The 26,575-nt window shown below is 50.3% G+C and overlaps 1 protein-coding gene across 1 annotated transcript; it reads left to right on the plus strand.

The window, feature by feature from the left end:
- Window positions 1-1,850: 1,850 nt before the first annotated feature.
- On the plus strand, window positions 1,851-25,955 carry FAM131C (family with sequence similarity 131 member C). Its single transcript, XM_043990963.1, has 7 exons — window positions 1,851-1,982; window positions 14,335-14,450; window positions 16,190-16,225; window positions 16,505-16,598; window positions 17,991-18,173; window positions 19,017-19,127; window positions 24,431-25,955. The coding sequence occupies exons 1-7, from the start codon at window positions 1,961-1,963 to the stop codon at window positions 24,739-24,741; spliced, it is 873 nt and encodes a 290-aa protein (XP_043846898.1). The 5' UTR covers window positions 1,851-1,960; the 3' UTR covers window positions 24,742-25,955.
- Window positions 25,956-26,575: the final 620 nt, after the last annotated feature.

Below are 26,575 nucleotides of genomic sequence, written 5' to 3' on the forward strand. Positions count from 1 at the left end.
GCCTACCTCACCAGGGAGCAAGATGCCTACTTTGACCAGATGCCTACCACACCAAGCTTCAGCTAGAATCAAATTAAAGAGTGGCTGGGCAAAGGCTTTATAAGTACCATGTGAAGACCCCAGAAGATTCTGACCAATTTCCTGGTAGCTAAAGAGAAGCACAGGCTTGGGCAGAAACACCCACAGTGATGTATCTTGCAGTAACAGCAAGTAACCTAATTTTAGGCTTCCAGGTCTTATTTTGTTGGGGTCCTTGGTTAGAGGAGAAGATATTGAAGGATCCTCAGCTTAGAACTGGAAGCTGCCCTGGGATTTTATAGATGAGGAAACAAGCTCTCTAATGAATTCCCCTAAAGTGACTGGTAGTAAGCAGTAATCTGGGATTTGAACCCAAATTGTTTGACTCTGAATCTGTTATTCTTTCTACTCACACTAAGTTGCCTCCTCAATTCTATTCCACATACACTTATTAAGCACCTAGTGTGTGCCAGGAAATCTGCTGGGCGATGGGACACACATGAAAATGGGAGCAGTCCGGCTCTTGAGAATTTCACAAAGTAATAAATATACTTCAAAACTTGATGAATCTGTAATTTCCTCAGGGTGGGTATTCCTTCCCTAAGTACACATTGGAACCCCTCAATAAATCAGAAGATGGTCTCCAAGAGTTGCTTCCCATGAAAAATTTATCACCATGTGGCCAGTCTGGTCCTTAGATAACCCCCATGCTGACTTACTCTCGAAGCCTTTGGAGCTTTATTGGACCTGTCAGGCCATGAATTCCACAGGCAGAGATGGCCTCGAATATCACAGGGTCTCTTCCACACCACAGTGAGGCATCAGAGCAGGACTTTAGTGAAGGAATAGATAAATATAGTACCGGTAAATTAGCATAGGAAAGATGCCACAAAAAAGAGGCTTTTTAGCTAGCAGAATTGGAGAAAGCTACTTGGAAGAGGTGACCTTCAGATTAGACCTTAAAGGATGGGGAGTGCGTCTACAGGTGGAGATGGGAGGATGGGAGGTAATGCCAGTTGTAGGAAACTCACTCTTCTCTTTCCGTACAGCTGCGGGCAGGGAGTGCCCAGGCACCTCAAGCCCCATCCCCCATCCAGTCCCTGGATGAAAGGAGCCTCACCATTGTTGACTCCCAAGCTACTGGCCTTCCCAGCTTGATCAACAGGTGCACGGGAGCTCGGCCCTCCTCCGCCTCCACCGCAGCAGGGAGTCAGTTAGGCAGGGGTGGGGCCCTAGTTTTCTCCTCCGGGGAGCCCTCAAGGCTTCGCCCCGGTCCCCCAAGGGCCATCCAGCCCCACCCTCGGTGCAAGCAAAAGAGGAGGGATTCAGAGAGAGCTGCAAAGGGAGGGAAGAGAAGTGAGATAGAGAAGGACAGAGGGGAGAGAGAGGAGAGTGAGACCGAGCCGGGAGCAAAGCAGAGCGGAGAGGGCACAGAGCGGAGAGGGGCAGAGCAGGGAGGGGCACAGCGGAGAGGGCACAGAGCGGAGAGGGGCAGAGCAGGGAGGGGCACAGCGGAGAGGGGCACAGCGCGGAGAGAGGGAGGAGGGGACGTGGCTTCAGCGGGCGAATCCTCCGAGGTTTCCTGCCTGGCAGGAACCAGAGGCGCTGGCCCCGCTCCCCGCGCCCTCCGCCTCCTCCTGCCGCCGCCGCTGCTCCTCGGCGTTCGCCCCTCGCCTCCCGCGCCCCGGCCCTCCACCGCAAACTTCAGCGGGGCTCCCGGGAGCCCGAGGGAGCGCCGAGGGAGTCCGGGGCGCGGGCGGGGGGCGCGCCCAGCCCGGGCCCAGGGGGCGTGCGCCTGAGCCTGGCCCCGCTGCTCGGGCCGCCGGGCCACCAGGAGCCGCGGCCGCGGTGGCGGCGGAGTGGCGCTGCCCGGCCCGGGAGACATGAGCGGCCAGCCCTGCCCCGGACGGAAGGAGGACGGCCGCCCGCCGCTCGGCCCGTGATGGGCTCCTGCGTCTCCCGAGGTGAGAAAACGCTGGGGCCGGAGGACTGGGGTCCGAGGAGACCTTGGACGGTAGGGGAGGGCGATCGTGAGCGAAAACACGGCTCTTTGGGGTCCCGCTCCCTCGCCCTCCCACCCAAGGACAGGGGCTTGTTTATCTCCGGCCGCTGGGCACGGGGTGGGGTGGGGGGCGCTGCCCCCAAGTATGCCAGGACGCCCCCCTCCTCCGTGGAGATTTCCAGGTGACAATCCGCGACTCCCCCCACACTCCCCGCCCCCCCCCCAGAGCAGCGGTCCAGCCTCTGAGCTGCAGCTCCCTCGGGTACTGAGGGCCCCCAGGGGCTCGGTGCCCCAGGCAGGGGGAAGGCTCCAGGGAGGCTGGCATGGTGCCCAACGCAGCGGGCGTTCTCGGAGGAGAAAGCTGAGGTCACCCCCTCCCTTCAGTGGTCCGACCCCGGGGACTGACACTGGCAGAGGGACTGGGGGCTCGTCCCCTGTCTCTGGTAAGCTTGTTCTCCCCACCCCCCCAGCCTTTTTACCACCTCCCCCTTCCGCCCGCCCCTCACCCTGCAGATAGACAGACAAACACACACAGAGACACAGACACAGACACAGACACACACAGACACACACAGACACACACACACACACACACACAGACACACACACACACACACACACACACACACCATTCTCCACTCCCCAGTCCCTGAACTGACCCCTTTCCTGGGAGTCCTGCAAGTCAAAAGCCTCTTGCTCCGGCCACACTCTGCCTGGAGCGAGGTCCAACTAAGAGACAGTCATTGTAGATTCGGGCTCAGCACCTTCCCGGAGCCCCTCCTGCCCTCCCTGACCCAGGTTCTCCCACACCTCTGATTCCCTTCCTCTCAATCCCACCTTGGAAGGCTTCATAAGGGTTTAATTGAGGGTTCACCCCACTCCTTCCTAGACCTCCAGTTGTCAGAAAGAAGGCAGCTCCCCTTTTCCCTCCCTGCCTACCTTAAGTCCTTGGGTTCCCTCTGTCACCCCTCTTTAAAAACACAAAAGCAGGTCTTTCTCCAAAACCATTTTAATAGCAGCTTCTGTGGCCTTCTGTGGCCTTCTGTGAACCCAGGACAATAAGGGAAGAGGGAGGTGAGTTTGAGGGACCAGGGCTTGTTATTGCATAAAGGCTCAGAGACTTGATCTGCTGCTCCTGGTCCTCATAAGCACATCAAGGAATCCGGGGCTGGTTCTCTGGGTACAACCTCCAGAATGGGGGGGGGAGAAACTTTCCCTAAGAGCTCAAAGAGATCCAGTTTGACTGCGTTCTCCACAGAGGCGAGGAGATGGCTGAAATGACCTCCAAAGGTCCTCTCAGCCTCTAGGAGTCTTCAAGTGATGCTCTTTTTAGGCCTCCCACGGTCCTGCACATCCGTTAGCTGAACCAGTCATCAGATTAGTCAGTTATCAATCAATCATGTATCATTCAGCCAGACTGGATCAGTTAGTCTGATGCCTGGGTTGTCAGTCAGTAAGGTGTTATTAGCTGATCCATTGTCATCCCTGGGGCTTCAGTGAACCTCTTCTCTTTCCTTTCTCCTCCCCTCCTCTCCTACTCCCTTCTCCTCCCTCCCCTCCCGTCCCCTCCCTCTCCTTCTGTTCCTTTTCTTTCTCTCCACTTCCCCTTCCCCTTCCTCTTTCTCTTCCTCTTTCCCTTCTCTCCCCTCCCCTTCTCTTCTCTTCCCTTCCCTTTCCTTCCCTTCCCTTCCCTTCCCTCCCCTCTCCTTCCCTTCCCTTTCCTCCCCTTCCCTCCCCTCCCCTCCCCTCCCTTCCCCTCCCTTCCCCTTCCCTTCTTTCCTCTCCCCTTCCCTTCCCTTCCCTTCCCTTCCCTTCCCTTCCCTTCCCTTCCCTTCCCTTCCCTTCCCTTCCCTTCCCTTCCCTTCCCTTCCCTTCCCTTCCCTTCCCTTCCCTTCCCTTCCCTTCCCTTCCCTTCCCTTCCCTTCCCTTCCCTTCCCTTCCCTTCCCTTCCCTTCCCTTCCCTTCCCTTCCCTTCCTTCCCCTCCCCTCTCCTCCCCTTCCCTTCCTTTCACTTCTCTTCCTTTTCTTTCTTTTCTCCTTGAAGCAAGGTTTCCAGGGTAACCACATCACTGGGCTAGTTTCTTAGGGCCAGCTTCCTAAGCCATTATGCCCTTCCCCACCCCCCACTCCTACCCTACTTATGGGTACCAGGGGAACAGATCTTTGATTGGGAAAAGCTTTGGCTATCATGGGGTGACAGATGCAGAAGGAGCCCAAAGGTACCTGCTACAGGGCTGCATACCACAGGAGGCTTGAGAGAGGACCCTGAGCCATGGCTGATCCCCTCAGAACCATCCCTGGGAGATGGGAGCTGGAGCAGACCACAACATGAGCTCCCTCTCACCCCTTGGTCTTCTTCCCAGCAAATTCTGGTTACTACCTGAACATCAATATTAATGGGGGGGGGCGCTAGGTGGTGCAGTGGATAAAGCACCGGCCCTGGATTCAGCAGGACCTGAGTTCAAATCCAGCCTCAGACACTTGACACCAGCTGTGTGACCCTGGGCAAGTCACTTAACCTTGATTGCCCCTTAAAAAACAAAAACAAAAACAAAAATATTAATGGGGGGAAGGCAAAGGGGGCCACTTAGGGAAGGATGAACAAACCAAAGGGTATGGGAGTCTTGTTTAAGAGGAGTGAAGCCTGCTTGAATCCTAATTCTGATTGACTAGTTATGTGACCTTAGGCAAGTCATTTTAGCTTCACCATGCCTCGGTGTCCTCATCCATACAATGCCTACCTCAAGGAGCTTTTGAGAGACTCAAATGAAATGAGTTGCAAGCACTTGGCAAGCTTGGAAATATGAGTTGTTTTTCCTTAAAGATGAATATGTACTGGGTCCTAGGGATGACTCTGGTGACAGAATGACAACTGACAAGTTGACTGAGCAACAATGGGCTGAAAGACTCCCTCCCAGACAATTGATTGACAGGCTGACAGCTGACACCCTCACTAACAATGGAAGGACCTTCACTAACACCTCCCTCACAGACAGTGAACTAGTGACTAGTGATTTCACTTACTGCCTCTTGGCACTACATTGGAAACCATGGGACCTGAGTTCAAATCCTGACTCTTTTCCCACTTACTGCCTTAAGCAAGTCTTTTGACCACCCTGGTTTCCCATCTGGTGCAGGCCCCACTCTAGCCCCAGACATTTTGTAGTACAGCCTTGGTTTACAGTTAGCTCACTATTTCAAAGCTCTCCTGGCCTGGGCCTAGGCCCCAGAGAAACTATCCACTCTGATACCCCATCATAAAAAACAAAATCAGGGCCAGTTGCCACCTCCTTCCCCTTCTTGCCCCCCACCACTTATGTTTCAGTGTGATGAACTAAGGATGTCCAGGGTTGTATCTGAGTGGGACGGACTAAGGGAGGCCAGGTGTGACTATTATAGAATATGTCTATTAGTATGACAGGTTAGGGCTGGCCAGGTGTGCCAGGTATAAGATGTGTCTATGTGAAGGTGACAGACTTTGGTCCATCTATGTGAGGATGACAGACTAAAGGTCTCCAAGTGCAACAGGTATGAGGATGTATCTATGGGAGTGTGACAGACTAAGGGGAGACAGGGGAGACAGGCTCAGGAACAGAGAGATCAACAACTCATTATGTACAAGGAGGGAAGTTCTTCAAACACAGCCAAGCCTAGGGATTTTTCAGCCCAAGGTTGGATATTTCCCAAAGACCCAGGGAACTAGTAGACTGCTTTAATTTGTATCCCTGAGACCCTCTCTCCCTCTCTCTGGCTTCCCCATTCCTCTCAATGACCCCCATCCATGTTCTCACTGCTCTCCCTATCCTTCTCACTGAACCGGCGTCTCCATATTGCCCCACCCCCATCTTCCTTACTGAGTCCTCATCCTCTTCTCTGAGGTCCCATTCTCTCACTAAGCCAATCCCGTGAATTCCTCATGGCACAGAGTCTCCCGTCCTCCCAGAAGTCCACATCTTTCTTCCTGCCGTCTCTACCCTCTTCAGCAAGCTCCCGTCCCAGCACTGACCTTTCCTCTTATTGAACCCTCATCCTCACTGAGCTCCCCATCTTCATTGGGGAACACCCCTCCCTTCACTGACCTCCCCAACCTCCACATGGAGCCCCATTGCTTCCCCCATTCTTTCACTGAAAGCCTATCTTCAGGTCAGGACCCTGGAGGGCTCAGTGAAAAGCCACACATGTGCATGCGCACACACACACACACACACACTTCAAAAGGCCTCAGCCCTGGGGTTAGCATCTGCGTTGAACTAAAGCCAATCTCTATCCCAGGCCACCCACCAGTGGCCATATACCTGCCCCTCCGAACCCTCCTCAAGGCCTCCCCTGAGGAACAGGTTGTCTGTTATCTTTCTCTGTCACCTGAGCAAAGACACTGACTCAGGGGTGCCCACCCTGTGGCTGGGGCCCTCTGCCCTCCTGCTAAGACAGTTCAGTCCAGGCATCCACAGAGGGCTCCTGGTCTCTTGGTTCAGTTCCATAGCGGAAGCATACCATCTGCTCTCAGGATGGATCCCGACAAGAAACTGTAGGCTAGGGCTTGGACCAAAAGAAAAAGCAGAGATGGCTTTCTAGTTGACTTACTGTGTATGCCGATCGATGCTTAAGGAAGGTATTGAAGGGGGGCTCCTGAAACAGTTTTGCCGACCAGGAGGGAGGGGGCAGATATCACTGACAATCTGGAGAGCCCTTAGCAAATAGATCCCCAGTAACTGAGAAATCATATTGAGTCTCAGAACACATTAAAAAGTAAAACTTCTTGGATTCAGACTTCCCTGATTAACATTGAATCACTGAACACTAGTGATGGGAGGGGACTTAGAACATCAAAAGTCAGAGCTGGGAGGACCCCTAGAACACAGAATGTCAGGGCAGGGAAGGGCTTTAGATTATGTTAGATCTGGGAAGGGCCTTGGAACATGGAATGTCAGAGCTGGGGGGATCCTTACAAGACAGAATGTCAGAGCTGAGAGGGCCCTTACAACACAGAATGTCAGAGCTGGGGGGGACCCTTACAACACAGAATGTCAGAGCGGGGGGGGGGGACCCTTAGAACACAGCATGTCAGAGCTAGGATGGACCCAAGAACATAGAATTTCAGAAGTGGAAAGGCCCTTCATGCTTCTCTCATTTTACAGATGGGGAAATAGGCCCCAAGAGCTGAAGTGGCTGGACTAGAACCTAGGTCTCTGATTTCAAGAATCTGAAACAGGATTTGGAAATGGGTTCTGGAGATGAAATAACTTCATTATGTTAAAGGGGGAAGGGATGATGGCAAGGGGGAAGGGGAAAGGAAGTGGTGTTTGCCAGATGGCTGTGCAGTGTGTACGTATGACATGGGTTGAGATAGAATAAGTTTAGCTTATTTAAGAGAATTACCCATTCTTGGATGCTTTGGAAGCACCTCCTAGCTATAAGCTCCTCAGATCTATGGTCACTTAATCAGGTCACCTCAGGCGCTCCCCTCATTGGTTCTTTTTCAGCCTGCAAGGACTTCCTTTTTCCCAAGTAATCAATAATTCAGGTTTGTCACAGATTCAGACGGACTTGCCTGACATCCCCAATTCTCTGTCCCCAACCACTTCTGATCAGGGATTAGCGAAGAGTTATATGGGGCTTTAATTTCCCAAAAGTGAGGGGTTTGGCCTAGAACGGGGTCTGAAAAATTACAGCCTGCAAGCTAACTCCAGCCCAGCCTATTTTAGCATGGCCACAAGGTACAACTGTGTTTTACATGTTAAAATAAAATTTTAATGTATTTAAAAACATAAAATATTTTTAATTTTGTATGTACTTTGTATTTTAAAATGTAAAATCATTACTAGTTCCTCGGGAGGTACAAAAACAGACAGTGGGCAGGATTTGGCTCCCAGGAAGTGGTTTGTGAGACTTCTTTAGGTAAGAAAATCTCTTAAGTTCCTTCCCAGCTTTCACATTGTGTGTTTACCAGAATAGGGATGGCCAGGTTGATAGGCTTAAGATACGTCTATGTGAGTGTGACAGGGCAAGAGTGACTAGGCTGCATCCAGTTCTGACATTCTGTAGTCTAAGGGCCCTCCCAGCTCTGACATCCTGTGTTCTAAGGGCCCTCCCAGCTCTGATATCCTGTGTGCTAAGGTTCCCATCCCCCCACCTCTGACATGCTGGGTTCTAAGGGCCCTCCCAGCATTGACATCCTGTGTTCTAAGGGCCCTCCCAGCTCTGACATTCTATGTTCTAAGGGCTTCCCCCCAGCTCTGATATGCTCTGTTCTAAAGCCCTTCCCTGCCCTGACATTCTGTGTTCTAGGGGCTCTCCCAGCTCTGACATCCTGTGTTCTAAGGGCCCTCCCAGCTCTGACATCCTGTGTTCTAGGGGCCCTCCCAGCTCTGGCATTCTGTGTTCTAAGGTCCTACCCAGTTCTAACATTTTGTGTTCTAAGAGCCCTCCCAGCCCTGACATTCTGTGTTCTGAGGGCCCTCCCAGCCCTGACGTCCTGTGTTCTGAGGGCCCTCCCAGCCCTGACGTCCTGTGTTCTGAGGGCCCTCCCAGCCCTGACGTCCTGTGTGCTGAGGGCCTTCCTAGCTCTGATATCCTGTGTGCTAAGGTTCCCATCCCCCCAGCTCTGACATGCTGGGTTCTAAGGGCCCTCCCAGCATTGACATCCTGTGTTCTAAGGGTCCTCCCAGCCCTGACGTCCTGTGTTCTAAGGGCCCTCCCAACTCTGATATTCTATGTTTTAAGATTTTTTTCCTGACTCAGAAATTCTAGGGTCCTCTGTGTGTGCTAGGTGGTATTTCTCTGAGTACATTATGACTAACATTGCAGAAAGGTAGTCCAGTAATGGTGCAAATTAGGTGCAGACCAAACACAAGGTAGCCTATGGAAAACTGAGACTTACCTGTGTTTCTCTCTCTCCTTCCACCCAGGAAGCTGAGCCTCCCTTCTCTCTATGTCAGTTCAACCAAGGTGAAGTTGGTCTTCCCATTGAGCATGGAGGCTGACTAAGGCCCAGAGCAGGAAACAAACAAGCCAGAGTCACCCAGAGACTTGCCACAGTTTGCCAGGGAATCACACTAAGAACCTGGAGCCCCTCTCAGCTTGAGAGGGAGAGTCTCTTTTCTCCCATCTCTTTCCTCAGAGGGTCCCCAGGCCAATGAGGAAAGACCCTCCCTGCCCTTGAAGAACCCTCATCCCATAGGAGAAACCCAGTTCCTGACCTCAGGGAGTTCCTAAACTGAGTTGGAGAAACAGGGCATTTCATATAAGCTCTAGGAAATGCCAATGAGAACATTTATAAATCAACAGATTATTAAATTCAATCCTTTGTAGCACAAACTGAATCCTCCAGTGTAGGTGTCATGGGCTTAACTCAGGTGAATTCAAGGAGACTTCATGAAGGAGGTACATTTAAAGCAGTGTGTTTAAGGAGGTGAGGGTCATTGTCCATCGCGGGGTTTTCTTGGCAAAGACCCTGGAGTGTTTTGTCGTTTCTTTTTCCAGTGTGTGCCCATTTTACAGATGAGGAAACGGAGACAAACAGGGTAAAGTTACTTTCCCAGGGTGACACAGCTAGTAAGTGTCTGAGGCCAGATTTGAACTCAGATATTCCTGACTCCAGGCGAGGTGCTCTCTCTACTGCACCACCTACTAGCTGCCCCAGAATGGGTTATAATAAGATGATGCTAATATGTTAACACCTGACATTTCTATAGGGCTTTGAAAACGTTTGCAAAGTGATGTATAGACTAACATCTCATTCGAGTCTCACAGCAGGGATGTGAGGGGTCAATGCTATGGGTATTATTATCCCCATTGTATAGATGAAAAAACTGAGGCTCAGAAAATTAAAATGATTTTCCCAAGGTCATACAGCTCATCGATGTCAGCAGCCATATTTGAATTGGAATTTCTCCTTGTTCTATAACCCTAAGAGATTTAGAGAGGAGGGGGATGGGTGGGGAGGGGAAATGGAGGGATGGGTAACTGCTGCTGCAGAACCCAGAGCCAAGGCTTCTGAAAAGCAATAGGAGCTTCACAATCACTCTATAAATATCTCTTCTCGAGAGCTAGGGAAGATTGGTAACAGCCAGGCTGTTCTCAGCCACTCGGCCACGCCAGGCTGGGTCTCTGCACCTGTGGCAGTGACTCACCAGGCCGAGGGAAGAGGCAGCATCCTCTCCCTCTCACTTGGGAGGCCGAGGGAAGACAAGGGCAGAGATTGGCCCATTGTGCAGAAAGGGAGACTGAGGTCTGAGACAGAGACAGAGAGACACAGAGACAAAGAGACAGAGAGACACAGAGAGAGAGAGAGACAGAGCCAGAGAGACAAAGAGACAGAGAGACACAGAGAGAGAGAGAGACAGAGACAGAGAGACAAAGAGACAGAGAGACACAGAGAGAGAGACAGAGACAGAGAGACAAAGAGACACAGAGACACAGAGAGAGAGAGAGACAGAGACAGAGAGACACAGAGACAGAGAGACACAGAGAGGAAAGTGATGCTGACAGGATCTCATGGGCATGGGAAAAAGGCTTACAATCTCCACTTCCCCAGCTTGAAAGTAGAAGTGTGGCTATCCTTCCTTAGGATAGATGTCCTTAGACCTGTGAGAACACTCAAATAGGAGAGTGTGAGTGACACCGAGGTTCTTGGTGGAAACAGAAACTATAGGGCAAGGGAAGGGAGGGAGAAGACCTGGGTTCGGATCCTGGCTATAACATTTTCTAGACTAGCACTTTGCACATGATGGGTGGTTGATGTACATTTTAATAGTTTGACCTTGGGAAAATTACCTAACCAGGCACAGTACCTGGTATATATATACAGTAGGTGTTTAATAAATGCTTGTTCCCTTTCCTAAATGCTTGTAAAATGCTTGTTCCCTCAGCTTTCTCATCAGTAAAATCAAAGGGTTGGATGGCCCCATCCCTTCCAACTCGGCTATTTTGTGAGGGAGCTGAACAAGGGTGAAAAGGGAAGTCTTCTTCCCAAGGCATAACTTTGGGAAGTATTTCTTCTCTCTGACCCTCTGATGAAAGGGAAAGACACAGACTCAATCCGAGCCCTCCCTGCCTGCCAGGTAGGAGAGTCAGACTGACCTCAGGATCAGGGGTAAGCCACGAGGCTAGGAAGGGGACCTGTAGTTACTGGGTTAGATCTGGTAGGGCAGTCACAGGTCCAGAGCTCAAATCTCATCGTCTGCTACTAACTACATGAGTGACCTTAGGCAAGTCACTACCTGCTCATCCGCACAAGGATGCCAAGATCGCTTTTAGTTCTAAAGCCTGTAGTTGACTAGAGAAGAGGACAGGGGAGATGCCGCTAGAGATTAAGGCCCTCCACGTGGCTGATCTCCCAGGGGACAGAGCAGGCCCTTCCTGGGGGAGGGAGCACCGAGCTGCGCTCTTGCACGGGTCCCCTCTCTCCATCCCTCTCAGGCTGTGTTTTTCCAATGGCCAGTGACGTGGTCGGCTTGGTCCCAGCTGGGGAAGGAGGAGCCTGTGACTCCACCCAAGGCTGGTTCATTACCTGATGTCTCTATGGCAACCACTGGTGACATCACGAGGGCCCGAGTCCTGAGGGGGAGAGGGAGGCAGGAGGCAACCAGCTGCAGGCTTGAACCCCAGAGGAGAGACACGGGGATGGGAAACCAGACTGGGGAGGGACCGAGAAAGGCAGCGTGGTGGAAAGAACCCTGGTGGGAAGGATGGAGCGCTTGGCTCAGAGGCAGAGGACCTGGGTCTCCACTCTGCTGCTGACTGGCTGTGTGGGCGAGTCACGCTGCTTGAAGCCTCAGTTTTTCCATCATTAAAATGGGACCAACCCCAGGTGGCTCCTCTGATGCTTCCACCTTGTCTCTCCCTGCTCCAGCCCAACAGCGTCTGCTGAAGAGGATGCAGGAGTAAATGTGTGGACGGCTCATCAGTATTCCTATTCATCTTCATGAAAGTGAAAGTGAGGTCATAAACCATCAGAGCCTGGCCGGGCCTTAGGACATCAAGTGCTAAAAACACAGGATGTCAGATCTGGGTGGGGGGGAGGCTTAAAACACAGGATGTCAGATCTGGGGGGGGGGGGGCTTAAAACACAGATGTCAGAGCTGGGAGGGCCCTTAGAACACAGGATGTCAGAGCTGGGAGGGAACTTAGAACCTAGAATGTCAGAGGTAGGGGGGGTGCTTAGAACACAGATGTCAGAGCTGGGAGGGCCCTTAGAACACAGGATGTCAGAACTGAGAGGGAACTTAGAACCCAGAATGTCAGAGCTGGGGGGGGCTTAGAACCCAGAATGTCAGAGCTGCAGAGGCCCTTAGAATACAGAATGACAGAGCTGGAGAGGGCCCTTAGAGAAGAATGCTCGATCTAGAGACTAATGGAAGGAGGATTTGAATCCCCATTCTACCACTTACTGTAAGTTGTGTGTTCTTGGGCAAGTCACTGGACTTCTCATTGGGCCTCAATATCTTCCTCTGTAAACTGCCCTGGACGACTAAGCCCTTTCTCTTGTCTCCTTGGATCTGGATAATCTCTTCATTTTACAGAGGAAGAAATGAAGACCAAGAGAGTAAAAGTGACAGCCTGGAGGGTTTGGATCTGGGTCTTCTGAACCCAGTTCTCTGAACCTCCCACCATCCTACACATTCTCCCTCCCTCAATGGAGGTTTACATGAGCTATACTTGTAAAGTACTTAAAGGCACAGTACCTGGCATATATACAGTAGGTGTTTAATAAATGCTTGTTCCCTTTCCTAAAAACAACAGCTTCCAGGTTACAGCTGTTAAACGCAGGTGTTTCTGGCCCCTGCCCCTACCCCTGGGAAGCCTTCGATTCCTGCTGTTTTTCTCAGCTTCCTTCATGCCTCTGGGCCTTGCTGTGGTGAATTTGGCAGAAATTTGGCCCAGCTTGGAAAACTGCAGGTTGGGCTTGGCCCCAGGGTATCTAGATTCACCCTGGGGAAGGAAGAGCTGGCTAGAGTCTGGGATGAGTCCCCATAAGGAACCTCCCATTTGTTCTCCCAACTGAGCAACTGCCCAGCTATGCCCATCACTGTCCTGGGGAGGGGCTGTTGTGACCCTGAGTTGAGTCAAGATCTCTCTGAGCTTTGCGGCATCCCTCCTCCCTTGAAAAGTAAGAGGGCAAACCAAAGCCCAGGTCTATCGCCCCATCTTCCTGTTCTTCAGTTTCTCAGAGACCCTTCCCTTCTCACCATCCCAAGAGGAGTCAACAGCCCCCAAAGCTGATGTGATCTTTGGTTGAATCGATAGAAGCTTGGTGTCCAGAATGAGGGAGGATATAGGTCTGTTCTCTCTCCTGACCAGACCAGTCCAGGCTATTGTATTTGATCCAGATGTAAGATTGTAGGAAGAACACTATCAAGAAGTGTCTATCCAGGGGAGGGCTGCTGGGCTGGTGAAAGGAAGAGGCTTCAGGCCAGCCCAAGATTGGTCAAAGGAATGGGGAGATCTACCCCAGAGAAGACTCTTCAAGAATTTCAAATGTTGGGGGCAGCTAGGTGGTGCAGTGGATAAAGCACCAGCCCTGGATTCAGGAAGACCTGAGTTCACATCTGGCCTCAAGCACTTGACACTTACTAGCTGTGTGACCCTGGGCAAGTCACTTAACCCCCATTGCCCCGCCAAAAAGAATTTCAAATGTTGTCTTGGAGAGGAAGCTTTCTTCTTCTTGGCACTAGCTGGCAGAACTGTGAGTAGTCGGGTATATGTTGCCAAGAGGCAGATTTTCACTTGATAAAGTTGGGGAACATTTCCCAACATTTAGAGATTTCCCCAAAGTGGATGGGTCAGGGGACAGTGGGTTCCCGTACATGGGAGGTCTTTAAGAAGAGATTGGATGGCTGCTCATGAGGAATACTGAGGCAGGGACTCCCATTCCAGCTGGGAGGAGGAGGAAGGTTCTCAGATGGTAGAGGACCCTGCCGATTCCAAGATTCCATTCCCCCCCTCTCCCTCTCCAGTCCCCTCCCCCTCCCCTTCTGTCTCTCTTTTTCTCTCTCTGTCTCCCCTCCCCCCTCTCTCTGTCTCTCTCCATCCTCTCTCGGGATGGAGCAGCTTTTGGAAGGTCAGGCTCCCCTGAATGGGCCACTGCACCCTGTTAAGCCTCAATTTCCTCATCTGTAAACTGAGCTGGATAATGGAGAAGGAAATGGCAAACCTCTCTAGTATCTCTTCCAAGAAAACCCCAAATAGGGTCACAAAGGGTCAGACACGACTGAAAATGATGGCACAACAACCACCACTCCTTTCGTGCCCAAGAGAGGCTCATTTCCTCCATCTCAATGCTTTCCTTTATCTCACACTCTTTCTTCTTCCAGAATTGTTCACAAGTGCCCACAAGGACTGCCCTCTGCCCAGGGACCTAGACTGCCCAGCCCCGGGCCTCCCCTCCAGCTGCCTTCCCCAAGCTGCTCCAGACCATGCCACCAATAAGGTAAATGACACCCCTACAATCCTCCACCCCACCCCACCCCCCAATTTGCCTATACCCCCAGGCTATTCCTGGACCCCTATTTCCCCCCAAAGGGGACACCACCGGGTTTGGGATCCCCCCTCCTATGATCCTCTGCCAAGCTTGATGATCCTGCAGTGGGTTCAGACTCCCTATATCTGTGGTGTTTGAGGTGAAGCCAGAGGATCTGGGTTCAAATCCTGACTCTACTATGGGCTTGCTAGGTGATGTCAGTATCTTTATTTGTAAAATGAAGGGTCTGGACAAGTTCCCGGTATGGTACCTTGGAAAGCCTGCCAGAATTGGCTTCAGAGGAGCTGGGTTTGCACCCTTGATTTTCCTTCCTGAATCTAAATCCTCAAATAAGTAGTTGTGTCAGGGGCGGCTAGGTGGCGCAGTGGATAAAGCACCGGCAAAGCACCAGCCCTGGATTCAGGAGTACCTGAGTTCAAATCCAGCCTCAGACACTTGACACTTACTAGCTGTGTGACCCTGGGCAAGTCACTTAACCCCCATTGCCCCGCCAAAAAAAAGTAGTTGTATCATCCTGGGAAAGTCAATTACCCTCTCTAGCCTTCAGTTTCCTCATCTATAAAATGGAAATAATCACACCTAATTCCCAGGGTTGTTGTGAAGCTTAAATGAGATAATATATATAAAATGCTTCACAAACCTTCAAGCATTGTAAAAAAAAAACAACATTGACTATTGGGGGCAGCTAGGCAGCGCAGTGGATAAAGCACTGGCCCTGGATTCAGGAGGACCTGAGTTCAAATCTGACCTCAAACACTAGACATTTACTATCTGTGTGACCTTGAGCAAGTCACTTAACCTTCATTGCCCTGCCCTTCCCCCAAAATTGACTATTATTAATACTTGTGTGTCATTTAACTTCCCTCAGCCTCAGTTTACTCATCTGGAAAATAAGGAGGTTGGACTAGATGATTTCTGAGGTTCCCTTCCAGATAGAGATCAATGAATATATAATGAGGTAGCAATTTCCTGGTTATCGGGGCCTTGAATGCAGGCATCCAGCAATACCTGTGTTTATTTGCTCAGGGGCCCCCAGGCCTGATACCTGGATGGATGAGCTGGTTGCTGGGCCCTTTACTTCCTTCTGGGAACACAGAGTGGTCATACTTACTTGATGAGCACTCAGTCAGAAGCTTTGTTTTTGTCTGTTTTCTTTCACAACCTGGCTAATGTGGAAATGTTTTGCATGACTGCTCATGTATATCTTATAACAAATTGCTTGAGTTCTTGGCTGGGGCAGGGGGTGGAGGGAGGGAGGGAGGAAGAGAATTTGGAACACAAAGTTTAGAAAAATGGATGTCAAAATTTGTATTTACATGTAATTTGGGGGGAAATAAAATTCTAAATAAAGATTTCCCATACAAAAAAAAAAACCCCACCACAATTAAGTCAGTCAGTCTGCATTGATTAAGCAATGTGCTGTGCACTTTGCTAAGTTCTAGAGATACAAAGAAATCCAAAAGTACAGCCCCTGCCCACAAGGAGCTTACAGTCTAATGGAGGAGACAAATATGTAAATAACGCCATACATAGAAGAGAGAGAGCAGATGAAGAGAGAATCTGAAAGGGAAAGGCACCAGGGGGTAAGGTGACCAGGAGCAGGGCTCTTTCAGAAGTTGGGGTTTGAGTTGTCTGATGCGCTCTTGGAAATTAGAACTGCTTGAATCCCTTTTTTCATCTCATTTTAGGAAAAACAAATGGATTTCTGTTGGGATCCCTGGCAGGTCAGCTGATTTGCCCTGATCTCCCCCCTCCAAGCCTTTACCCCATTCCTGGCCCCTTGGCATGCTGTCACCCTTCATATGGTCCCTGTTGAGTTCTTTGGGGAAAGCTGGGGCTGTGGGGACAAGGAGAGATCTTAGCGCACCAAACCTGGCTTATCCCTCCCGGGCATCTCATTCTATGGTCCTGGCCTAGTGTCTGCGATTGGGATAAGAGAAGGGGAGGGTGTTGTAGGACTAGTGGGAGACTGCCCACTGACCCTCCTTATTCTTTTCTTTCAGAAATGCTTCCGGACACCCAATGGCTTCCTGTCTGAGTCCAAGACCTGCTCTAGTAACTACAATGTGGCCGCCCTAGCCACCTCATCCCTGGTGGGTACGTATACAGGCCCAGAGCAACTTTATGGCTTGAAAGGTTTTAGCACCTAGGACAGATGGCCTAAAACTGAGTTCTAAAGACCCACCCTGCTGAGGAAGACAAGATACCCACTAGACGAACAGGGGAGGATCATAGGGTGGGGTTGAGTTGGAGAGGAGTTTATCTGGTAGACACTGACATAGGCAAGCAACTTCCTATTTTAGCTAATTATGCTTTCAGCCTAGGTGCTAAATATAATTGTTTCAATTGCCCTGGGACAAAGCTAAACTAGGTGTTCAGCTTAATTTTTTCCAGCTCCCTCTAAATTTTGATGCCCTAGGCCAAAGTCCCAATTGCCCCACCCCAGGGATGGCTCTGTACAAACCTTTGTCTGGACCTGCCACCCTCTACCCATCTCCGTCAGGGACCAGATACCCTAGAAAGTCTGGGCCAGGAAGTTGGCCCTCCAAAAATCAAGTCAACAGTAATTTATTAAGTGTATGTTCTGCCAAACACTATGCTAAGAGGACTAGACCTCAAAGACTTTATGTTTAAATAGGTAAGGAAAAAGGACAAGGGCATTTATTTCATGCAGGGGCAGATACAGGGAGGATCCATTCATAAGTGCTGCTGCCGATCATGGAATCAACAATGCAGCTATATGATAAAAAAAAAACACACAGTATGTTATGTACAGAGCATGAACTCACTGTATACACAAATCAGTGAGCCCTGAATAGCAGCTTCAGCAACCTTGTATAGGTTTTGCTTATATAAGCAGGATGGAGATGGTGGAATTTCAAAAAGTCAATAAGGGAAGATGATGATTTACAGATAAAAGAACAGACAGCCGAAGGGGAAGGCGTGTATCAGGTAAAACGAGGTACTAGCCAGTTAACACCAGAGCTGTGGCTGATTTTTCCAGCTGTAAGTCTGCAAACAGACAGACAGAGCGGGAACTAACCAGATAACAGTAGGGCTAGAGTTGATGTGTCAGCTTGATTTTACACTCTAGCTATTTGCATGATCTACCCATCTCTTACCAAGGTGGTAAGAGAGTAAAGGCAGAAATTCTCTTATCGCTCTATTCAACATGGTTAGGTACCCAGCATGCAATGTTTTGGCATTTTTTGATGTTGGTTCGAGGCACATTGCAATCCAAGGTCAAGAACCTTGGTCCCGATGGTAGAAGAGGACCTGGGTTTACTACCTGTGTATGACCTTGAGCAAATCACCTCTTCTACCCCCACCTCCGTTTTCTCATTCGTTAAATGAGGGGCTGGGACCAGGTGACCTTTGGGATCCTTGAAATTCCAGATCTGTGATCTGTGATCTGTGATTGAGAAGGCAACGGCACATAGGTGAGCATGGGAGGGGGAGACAACTGACTCAGCTTCTCCACATGCCCAGGTGTGGTGCAGAGCATCAAGGACCATATCACGAAGCCCACAGCCATGGCTCGGGGCCGAGTAGCCCACCTGATCGAGTGGAAAGGCTGGAGCGCCCAGCAGTCAGGCTGGGACCCATCACCAGCAGAGGAGGAACACTACAGTTACCTTCCTGATGAGCTTCGGGAGGCCCGATTTGCTGCAGGTCAGTGGGAGCAGGGGGACGGCTGGGCTGAAGACAAGGGGCAAAGGACAACTTGAATAGGACTGCTAAAGGCTCCTCATGGAGCCTGAGATATCCAAAGGGGAGCCTGGAATGGGAGAAGCATAGGATGAAATCAAAAAACCTGGATTCAAATCTTGACTTTCCCTCTCATCTGCTGTGATCCTGACAAGACCCTTCACCTTAATGACCTTCAGTTTCCTCATCTACCAAATGGGGATAATCATAATTAAGCCACTAACTTTACAGGGCCACTGGGAAACAAGTGTTTCAGAAACTTTCCGGAACTATAGAAATGCCGGTAATTATTATTGGGTGGGTTGCTAGACTATTGGATGGACTTCGGATCATTAAGTGGGTAGTAAATCTTTGTATGGGCATGGGATTGGCACTCAGAATGAACAATGGACCGTTGGATATACATAGTATTATTAAGTGGGTATTGGACCATTGGATGAGAATAGTATCATTAGGTGAACCTTGGACATAAGATCATTGTGTGGGTATAGGGTGGTTAGGTTGACACTGGACCATTGGGTGGTTGGAATAGGATTTTTGCTGAGCACTGGATCATTGAATTGGAATGAAATCACTGGTCGGCCACTGGACCGTAGGGAGATAGAGGATTGCTAAGTGGAACTTGGACCATTGGACCACTGGATCATTGAATGGAGATCAGATGGGGATTGGATCATTGGGTAGGCATGGGAAAGAGCCTCAGGAAATAGCTACCGATCTCACTGAACCTACCCATTGCAGCTACCAGAGGGACATAGGGTAGTGTCTGTCACCAACTCCAGCCTTGGTCTCCTCTTCTTAAAACAGGTGTTGCTGAACAGTTTGCCATCACTGAGGCCACACTGAGTGCTTGGTCCTCAATAGAAGATGAGGAGATGTGCCCTGGAGAGAACTCGCAGGATGTCATCCCCCTACAGGGTATGTTCCCCTAGGTGGGGGTTTGGGGGAGCCAGAAGAGAAGGGGAACAGGCAATTGAATTAAATTCAAAAAGAATTTATAAATGCCTTCTTTGGGCCAGGCACTGTGCTAAGTAAAACACAGACAAAAAAGAAACTGTATCTGCCCTTATATTGGTTTTGTCTGTTTGTTTGTTTTGGCAGAGCAATGAGGGTTAAGTGACTTGCCCAGGGTCACACAGCTAGCAAGTGTCAAGTGTTTGAGGTCAAATTTAAACTCAGTTTCTCCTGAATCCAGGGCCAGGGCTTTATCCATTGTGCTACCTAGCTGCCCCTTGCCTGTGTATTCTACTGGAGGGGTGAAACACCATGTACATAGACAAGTAAAAACAAAATACCTATGCCAAATTCTGTAGAGTCATTTTGTAACAGAGAGATCAGAGTTCTAGAGATTAGAACGGGCCTCTTGTGTTGTTATGGTTACTTTGTGTCAGTCGTGTCTGACTCTTTGTGACCTGATTTGGGGTTTGCTTGGCAAAGACACTGGAGCGGTTTGCCATTTCCTTTTGCAGCTTATTTTACAGATGAGGAAACTGAGGCAAACCAGGTGACGTGACTGGCCCAGGGTCACACAGCTAGTAAATGTCTAAGGTTGGATTTGAACACAGGTTTTTCTGACTCCAGGCCTGGTGCTGTGTCCATTGTTCTGCCTATCTGCCTGCCCCCCACCCCAACCAGGTGATAGTGAATATGGAAAAAAGTATCAAACATTTTACAAATGTCCAGTAACCGTATTCTACATGAAGGACTGGTGATTTCATCGGAGCCTGCACTCTGGCCTGCTAGCCAGACAGGTGACAACAGCCCCTTCCCCCAACCCCTATGCTTTGGTAGACAGTCTTCATGAGTTACTGGGTCTAAAAAAAGCCCCATCCCCCCAGTGGCCAGTCCTCTGATGACGAGCGGCTCTGAGCTGAGTGGACTCTCCCACATTTGACACGGTTCCAACTTGCTCAACTCTGCCAAGGCCCACACGTCACTGGCAAAGCGGTGGAGAGCCCAGGGTCACCTCCACGCCCCCACGAGGCATCGGAGGAGGGACGGCTGAAGATGATTGGTCGATGAGATCATTGACAAGGATTTTTTTTTTAAAGCGCCACCTACGTGTCCTCTACCCCAATGCTCTGTGGGTCCTTTTGTTAGAAGGCCCCCTTTATGGATGAATGAGGGAGTAATGAGTAACAATGGAGCAGGGAGTGACATTGGGAGACAGCACCAGCCTCAGGTCCCCCTTCGACCCAGGTGCCTGTTCACGAGACAGGATGAGGCCGGAAGTGGGCAATGGGCCACGAACAAGGACCAGAACAGCCCTTCCCCTGAGTGGAGAGGGCAGGAGGACTAGGGCTTGTTGGAACCAGGAGAGTGAAGAGAAGAGGTAATCCCTGAGTAAAGAAAGAGAGGGTGGGAGCATGGGAACAAGTCATCAAAAATGCTTTTGGACTTGGAATTCTACCCTTGGAATTTTCCATTGACCCAGCATTACGCACCATCCCACGGTCCAGTCAGAGCGGATGCTAAGGAGTAAGACTAGCTCAGTGGGAAGAGCCTGGCTTCAGTCTACCTTGCCAGCCCCATTATACCTTCCTCTCCTTCATGCACTCATCAGGCCAGCCAAACTGGCTTCATACAGGGTCAGGGGTGTTAGGAGGCTCAGGGAAGATTGTAGATGTAGAGCACTCTACAAACCCTAGCATGCTCGGTTATTACTATTATTATTACAGTACCAGCTTAGGGGGGCAGCTAGGTAGTGCAGTGGATAGAGCACTGGCCCTGACGTTGGGAGGATCTGAATTCAAATCTCACCCCCAGACACTTACTAGCTGTGTGACCCAGAGCAAGTCACTTAACCCCAATTGCCTCAAACATCCGGGGCCATCTCCAGTTGACCTGATGTATATCTTGCCACTCTGGAGGAGAGAATGAGGCTGGTGACCTTGCACAGCCCTGCCTCACTTAAATCCAATTCACTGCAAGGCATGACATCACCCCATGTCATGGCCCTCTTCTAGAATGAAGGACGAACATAGTACCAGCTTATTATTATATTACCAGCTAGGTGGTGCTACAGTGCACAGAGCACTTGGGCTTGAGGCAGAAGAACTAGTTCAAATTCAGCCTCAGACACTTATTAGCTGTGTGACCTTGGGCAAGTCACTTAACTTCTGGCTGCCTCAGTTTCCTCAACTATAAAATGGGAGGTAATAATAGCATCAATCTCCCAGGGTTCAAATGAGATAATATTTGTAAAATGCTTAGCACAGGGCCTGGTACATAGTAGGTCTTATATAAATGCTTATTACTTTCTTATTATTATGATTAATAATAATAGACTTCCAAGTCTGGTGATGACTTCATTTCCCGAGCCTTCTATTGCACTCCTGTTGAGCTCAAGCAAGATTTATAGAGTGATATAAGAGTGTGATGGTAAATGTTTAACAAGGTGGGGGGGAGGGGAATGGGTAGGAGGGGAGGGGAAAGGTCTGCTGGAGGGATAGAAAAGAATGTATGCAAATCCCATTAAGTTTAATCTGAATCATTAACACTTTCTCCATCACTTTCTTAAGTCTGGAAATCAACAAAACAATAAATCATCCTGATTGGTTGGGATCGCTGATTTTGAAGGTGTAAATTTTCACACTGAAAATTTCACAACGGGTCTAGCAAGTTAGAGCTGGCTCCCGCCCTGGGATGCACCAGAAGTCTCAGTACAGTTTCCCTGGGTAATGTTGTCTTCTGAGTCATATGAGAAGAAACATTCAGTTCGGTTTAGTCAAGTTCAGTTTTACTGGATTCTGAAGCTTAAGGAATTGAGGGTGAAGAGAACTCTCTCTTAGGGCGCTGAACAACAAAGTGTTTGCTAGGGTGATGGCATACAGGCAGCACCTTGTGTGTGACCCTCCAGCTCCCATCTCTGGGCCTTTGCACTGGCTGTCCCCCACGCCTGGTGCGCCCTCCCTCTTCATGTCCCTAGCTTCAAAGCTTAGCCCAGGAACCACCTTTTTCCTATACCAGCTCATTCTGTAACCTCTCCCTATCTTTCAGCTGTTGACTTTCACGACCTTGTGTTTGTTTTCTATAAAAGCTTACATATGCTGTAGATGTTGTCTCCCTCCTTAGAATATAAGCTTCTTGGGGCAGCTGGTTGGTACAGTGGATAAAGCACTGGCTTTATTCAGGAGGACCTGAGTTCAAATCCAGATTCAGACACTTGACACTTACTATCTGTGTGACCCTGGGCAAGTCACTTAACCCTCATTGCCCTGCCCAAAACCAAAACCAACAAACAAAGAATATATATAAGCTTCTTGAGGGCAGGGACCATTTGGGGTTTTTGCCTTTGCGTCTGTAGCACCTGGCACCTGGCACATAAGAGGCAGCCAGTACATGGCTTGCTTTGATTGGTTGATCTTGGAGTCAGAATGAATGCATGGGTTAGAGTTCTGGCTCGGATATAACTCATTTAACCATCATGCCTACTAACCTCATAGAATCACAGATTTTGAGCTGGAAGGGAGCTTAGGGGTCATCCAGTCCATCTCCCCTCATTTTACAGATGGGGAAACTGAGGCACGGAGAAGTTAAGGGACCTTCCCAGAGTCATACAGCTACTAAGTGTCTAAGGTCACATTTGAACCTAGGTCTTCCTGACTCTGTGTCCAGTGCTCTATCCAATATTCCATATTGCCTCAGTTCCCTCTTCTGTAAAATGGAAATAATTAGTAATCCTTGCCATGCCAACCCAGGAGTGTGGGAAGGAGAGCATTTTGTGGATCACTTTATAAATGTGTTATTATTCAATATCCATAATAGCTGACATCCCTCTAACTCCTTAAGGTCTGCAAACGGCTTTACAGCATTATCTCACTTGATCCGCCAACCCTGGGAATGTGAGGTAGGCTGAGGTGAAGTGACTTGCCCAGCGTCACACATTTAGTAAGTGTCTAAGGCTGGATTTGAACTCAGGTTGTCCTGACTCCAGACCCAGTGCTCTAACCACTGAACCACCTAACACTAACCCTGAGTCTTGGAAGTGCCCTTTTTTTTTGGGGGGGGGGGTGAGGCAATTGGGGTTAAGTGACTTGCCCAGGGTCACACAGCTAGTAATTGTTAAGTGTCAGAGGCCAGATTTGGACTCAGGTCCTCCTCAATCCAGGGCCAGTGCTCTATCCACTGTGCCACCTAGCTGCCCCCGGAAGTGCCTTTTGAATCAGACTAGAAGTATTCCATTTGGTTCGGTCCTGTCTAGCTTTATTGGATTCTGAGTCTTAGGAAATTGGAGATGAAGGTGGTTCTTCCCAGCACTGGACAACACGGTGTTTGCTAGAGAGATGGCGTCCCACCATGGGTAAGGAGCCCCTGAGCCGCTGGCCTGGGATGCTACCCACAGAGCTGGGCACTGCCTCTCACTCAAGATGAGGGATTTTTCTAGCTCACCTGCGACGTGTGTGCAGTGCGTCTGTATCGCACATGGATATCCCCACACCTGTTCTCTCATCACAATCCTCCTGGAGAACAGAAACCACTTCGGACCCCAAGCATTTCTTCAGGGTGAGGCCCTGTGCTGTCGGCCTCAAGGACAAAGACAAACACAAGACAGTCCCTGCCTTCAGAGAGTTTATACTGCCCTGGGATGGATACAGCATGAGCCTAAGTACAATAAAATGGAAACCAAGGCAGATGAGAGCACCCAACACATGGGAGGGTGAGGGAAGGCTTCACAGAGGAGGTGGCACTTGACATGACCTTTGAAGGAGGACAAGGATTCTGAAAGATGTTATTAATTATCTATTGTTTGTTTTGGGTTTTTTTCGGGGCAATGAGGGTTAAGTGACTTGCCCAGGGTCACACAGCTAGTAAGTGTCAAGTGTCTGAGGCTGGATTTGAACTCAGGTCCTCCTGAATCCAGGGCTGGTGCCCTATCCATTGCACCACCTAGATGCCCCTGAAAGATGTTATTAGGAGAGAGTGAAGTCCGAGGGAGATGGGGCATGGAGGAAGGAGAGCAATGGCTAGGGCATTCTGTCGGGAAGGCAGTTTGTGGAGGAGGTGGTTGAACATTAGAACGAGAAGGGACATTAGGGGTCATCCAATCCATTTTACAGATGAGGAAACTGAGGCCCCGAGAGGTGATGCAATTTGCCTAGAGCCACATCCCGAACAAGGAGATCGGGGAAAGGGAAAGGGGTCCCGTCTGAGGGATAGCGGGGAGGGTCAGGAGAGGCCCGGAGAAGCCCAGTCCTAACCCTCTTCTCCTCGGCTTCCAGACCTGGGCAGCATCTACCTGCAGGACAACCTCCTGAATGGGCCAATCCTGGATGGCAGCCTTCAGGGCTTCTCCTCCCTCTCCTCATCGCTCCCCGCCCCTGGCCTGCCTGCCGAGAGTTGGGACTCACCCGAGGAGCCATCTACGGGGAGACCATGGCCGCCCAGCCCCGAAAAGCAGGGGCTGCTGCTGCAGGGAGAAGCGGAGGCCGGCGAGGGCCAAACCCCAACAGAGCCCAGGAGCCAGCTCCACGGCTCTCTCCACTATGTGGACAGCAGCTCCCTGTCGGAGGACGAGGTCTTCTACAACTGAGGCCGGGCCCTAGGCTGGCCCTGGGGTGGGCCCGAGAAGGACACCAGTGGGAGGAAGGAGGATCGGGGGCCCCTCCTTTCTTCACCAACCCCGTTGACCTCCCTGCCCTGATGCTCATACCATGCCAAGGGGGGCCACCAGGGGCCTGCTTGCCCCTTTCAGCTGTGGCCCAGGATCGAGGGGCAGCAGAGTTCCCGATGTCTAGAGTTGAGGGCTGCTCCCCCATAGTTCACAGGACCCATGTCTCTCCTTCCTGAAGAGATGGGCAAGTCAGGCACCAGGTGGGCATGGGGCCATGGTGGAGTCATTAAGACTCCTTAGGAAACCAATTGGTGCCTCAGTTTACCCCCCTTGTTCAATGGGAGCCATATCCCACCGCCCCTTTCCTTTCTCTTTCAGTTTGGAGAGTAAGGTTGGGCAGAAGCTGGCTCAGGGGTCTTCTGTATTCCCCATCAGAGCCTCTGACACTTCTTAGCCCCTCCTTAGGGTCCAAAAGGATGCTGAGCTCTGTGATATCAAGTTGCCCCAAGAAGCCCCCTGCTATCCCCTTAGTGGTGGCATGGAGGGCACTTGAAGGTAGCGAGGGATTTGAGGGGGGTGTCTGAACCCCTAGGTTCCATTCTCAGTCTCCCCCAACATCTCACACTTCTACCTAGGGTAAGCTCTCTCTTACCCCTCACTCCCTCTACGCTTCTTCCTGTCTCCCTCCCCCCACCCTCCTATGAGGTGGTGACTCCCTCCCCTGGCAGCTAAAGGCCCCCCTCCTCTTGTCACTGTGACCGTCTGTCCATCTTCACACTGTAGCACTTCCTGGACACGCCAGGGATTGGATCCCAAATTAGTGGAGATCCTCCCCTGACACGTCCCAACAGGACTCCCTTGGTGGACAGTCTTCCCCTCTCTCTCCACCCTATCCCTCCCTTTCCTTTCCCCCATGTTCTCTGAAGACATTAAAGTGGTGGATTTGCCCAGTAGCTAGCCAGCTTGATCTCTTCAGAGTGGGTGTGGGGTGGCCATAATCCTTGGCTCCCTAGCTCTGTGAGAACCTCCATGCAGACACCACAGAAACCTAGTTGGGGAGCTAACCTTGGCCAGAGCTGTAGTTTGCTGTGATAACTGACCAATGAGGCTATACTTACTTGTGTGCGAATTGCACTCTGGGCACTGCCTTCTTAGCCCCATTTTGGTTTCCCCAGTTGGGGCTGGCAGCAGGACAAGGGGCAAAAGCTAGCTTATGCCTGAAAGCAATTTTCTGCCTGGAAATAGAGTAAACTAGGCTCCATCTTCCAGGACCAGAGCTCTATACCTGCTGAAATGAAGGGCTTTGAGAACCAAGAATTTCAGTTTAATTTTCCCTAGCCACAGAATTTGGGGGGTAGGGCAGAGACAAGGATGTATTGCTGCAGAAGATGGTTGGGCTTGTCAGGGATGGGGAAAGACCAGTCTTTTTACAAGGTAGATAAGGAGGGATAGGCTGCTGAGCCCCTCCTCGGCTCCTCTCCTTGGGGGCAGCCCAATGGACCTAGGCTCAAAGAATCCTGGATGTTTGCCCAACCTTCTTCATAGTAGCTGAGTTCCCATGGATAGGCCATTGCAGCTAGGGGAGTGGAGTAGAATCTGCTCTGAACTCGAACCCCTTACAGAAAGACCCCCCCAAAAAAAAAAGATTTTGCTGAAACTGAAGGAGAGTGAATATGATGGAGTGGGAAAAAAACACCCCAACCCTGGGGATCTGGATTCAAATCTCGATCTCTGCTACTTCCCACTTTACATGACTTTAATCAAACCACTTACCCCAACTGGGTTTCAAAATTTTGCAAAATGAGGAGATTCC

This window comes from Dromiciops gliroides, chromosome 3, assembly GCF_019393635.1.
Source record: "Dromiciops gliroides isolate mDroGli1 chromosome 3, mDroGli1.pri, whole genome shotgun sequence".
NCBI classification, from domain to species: Eukaryota; Metazoa; Chordata; class Mammalia; order Microbiotheria; family Microbiotheriidae; genus Dromiciops; species Dromiciops gliroides.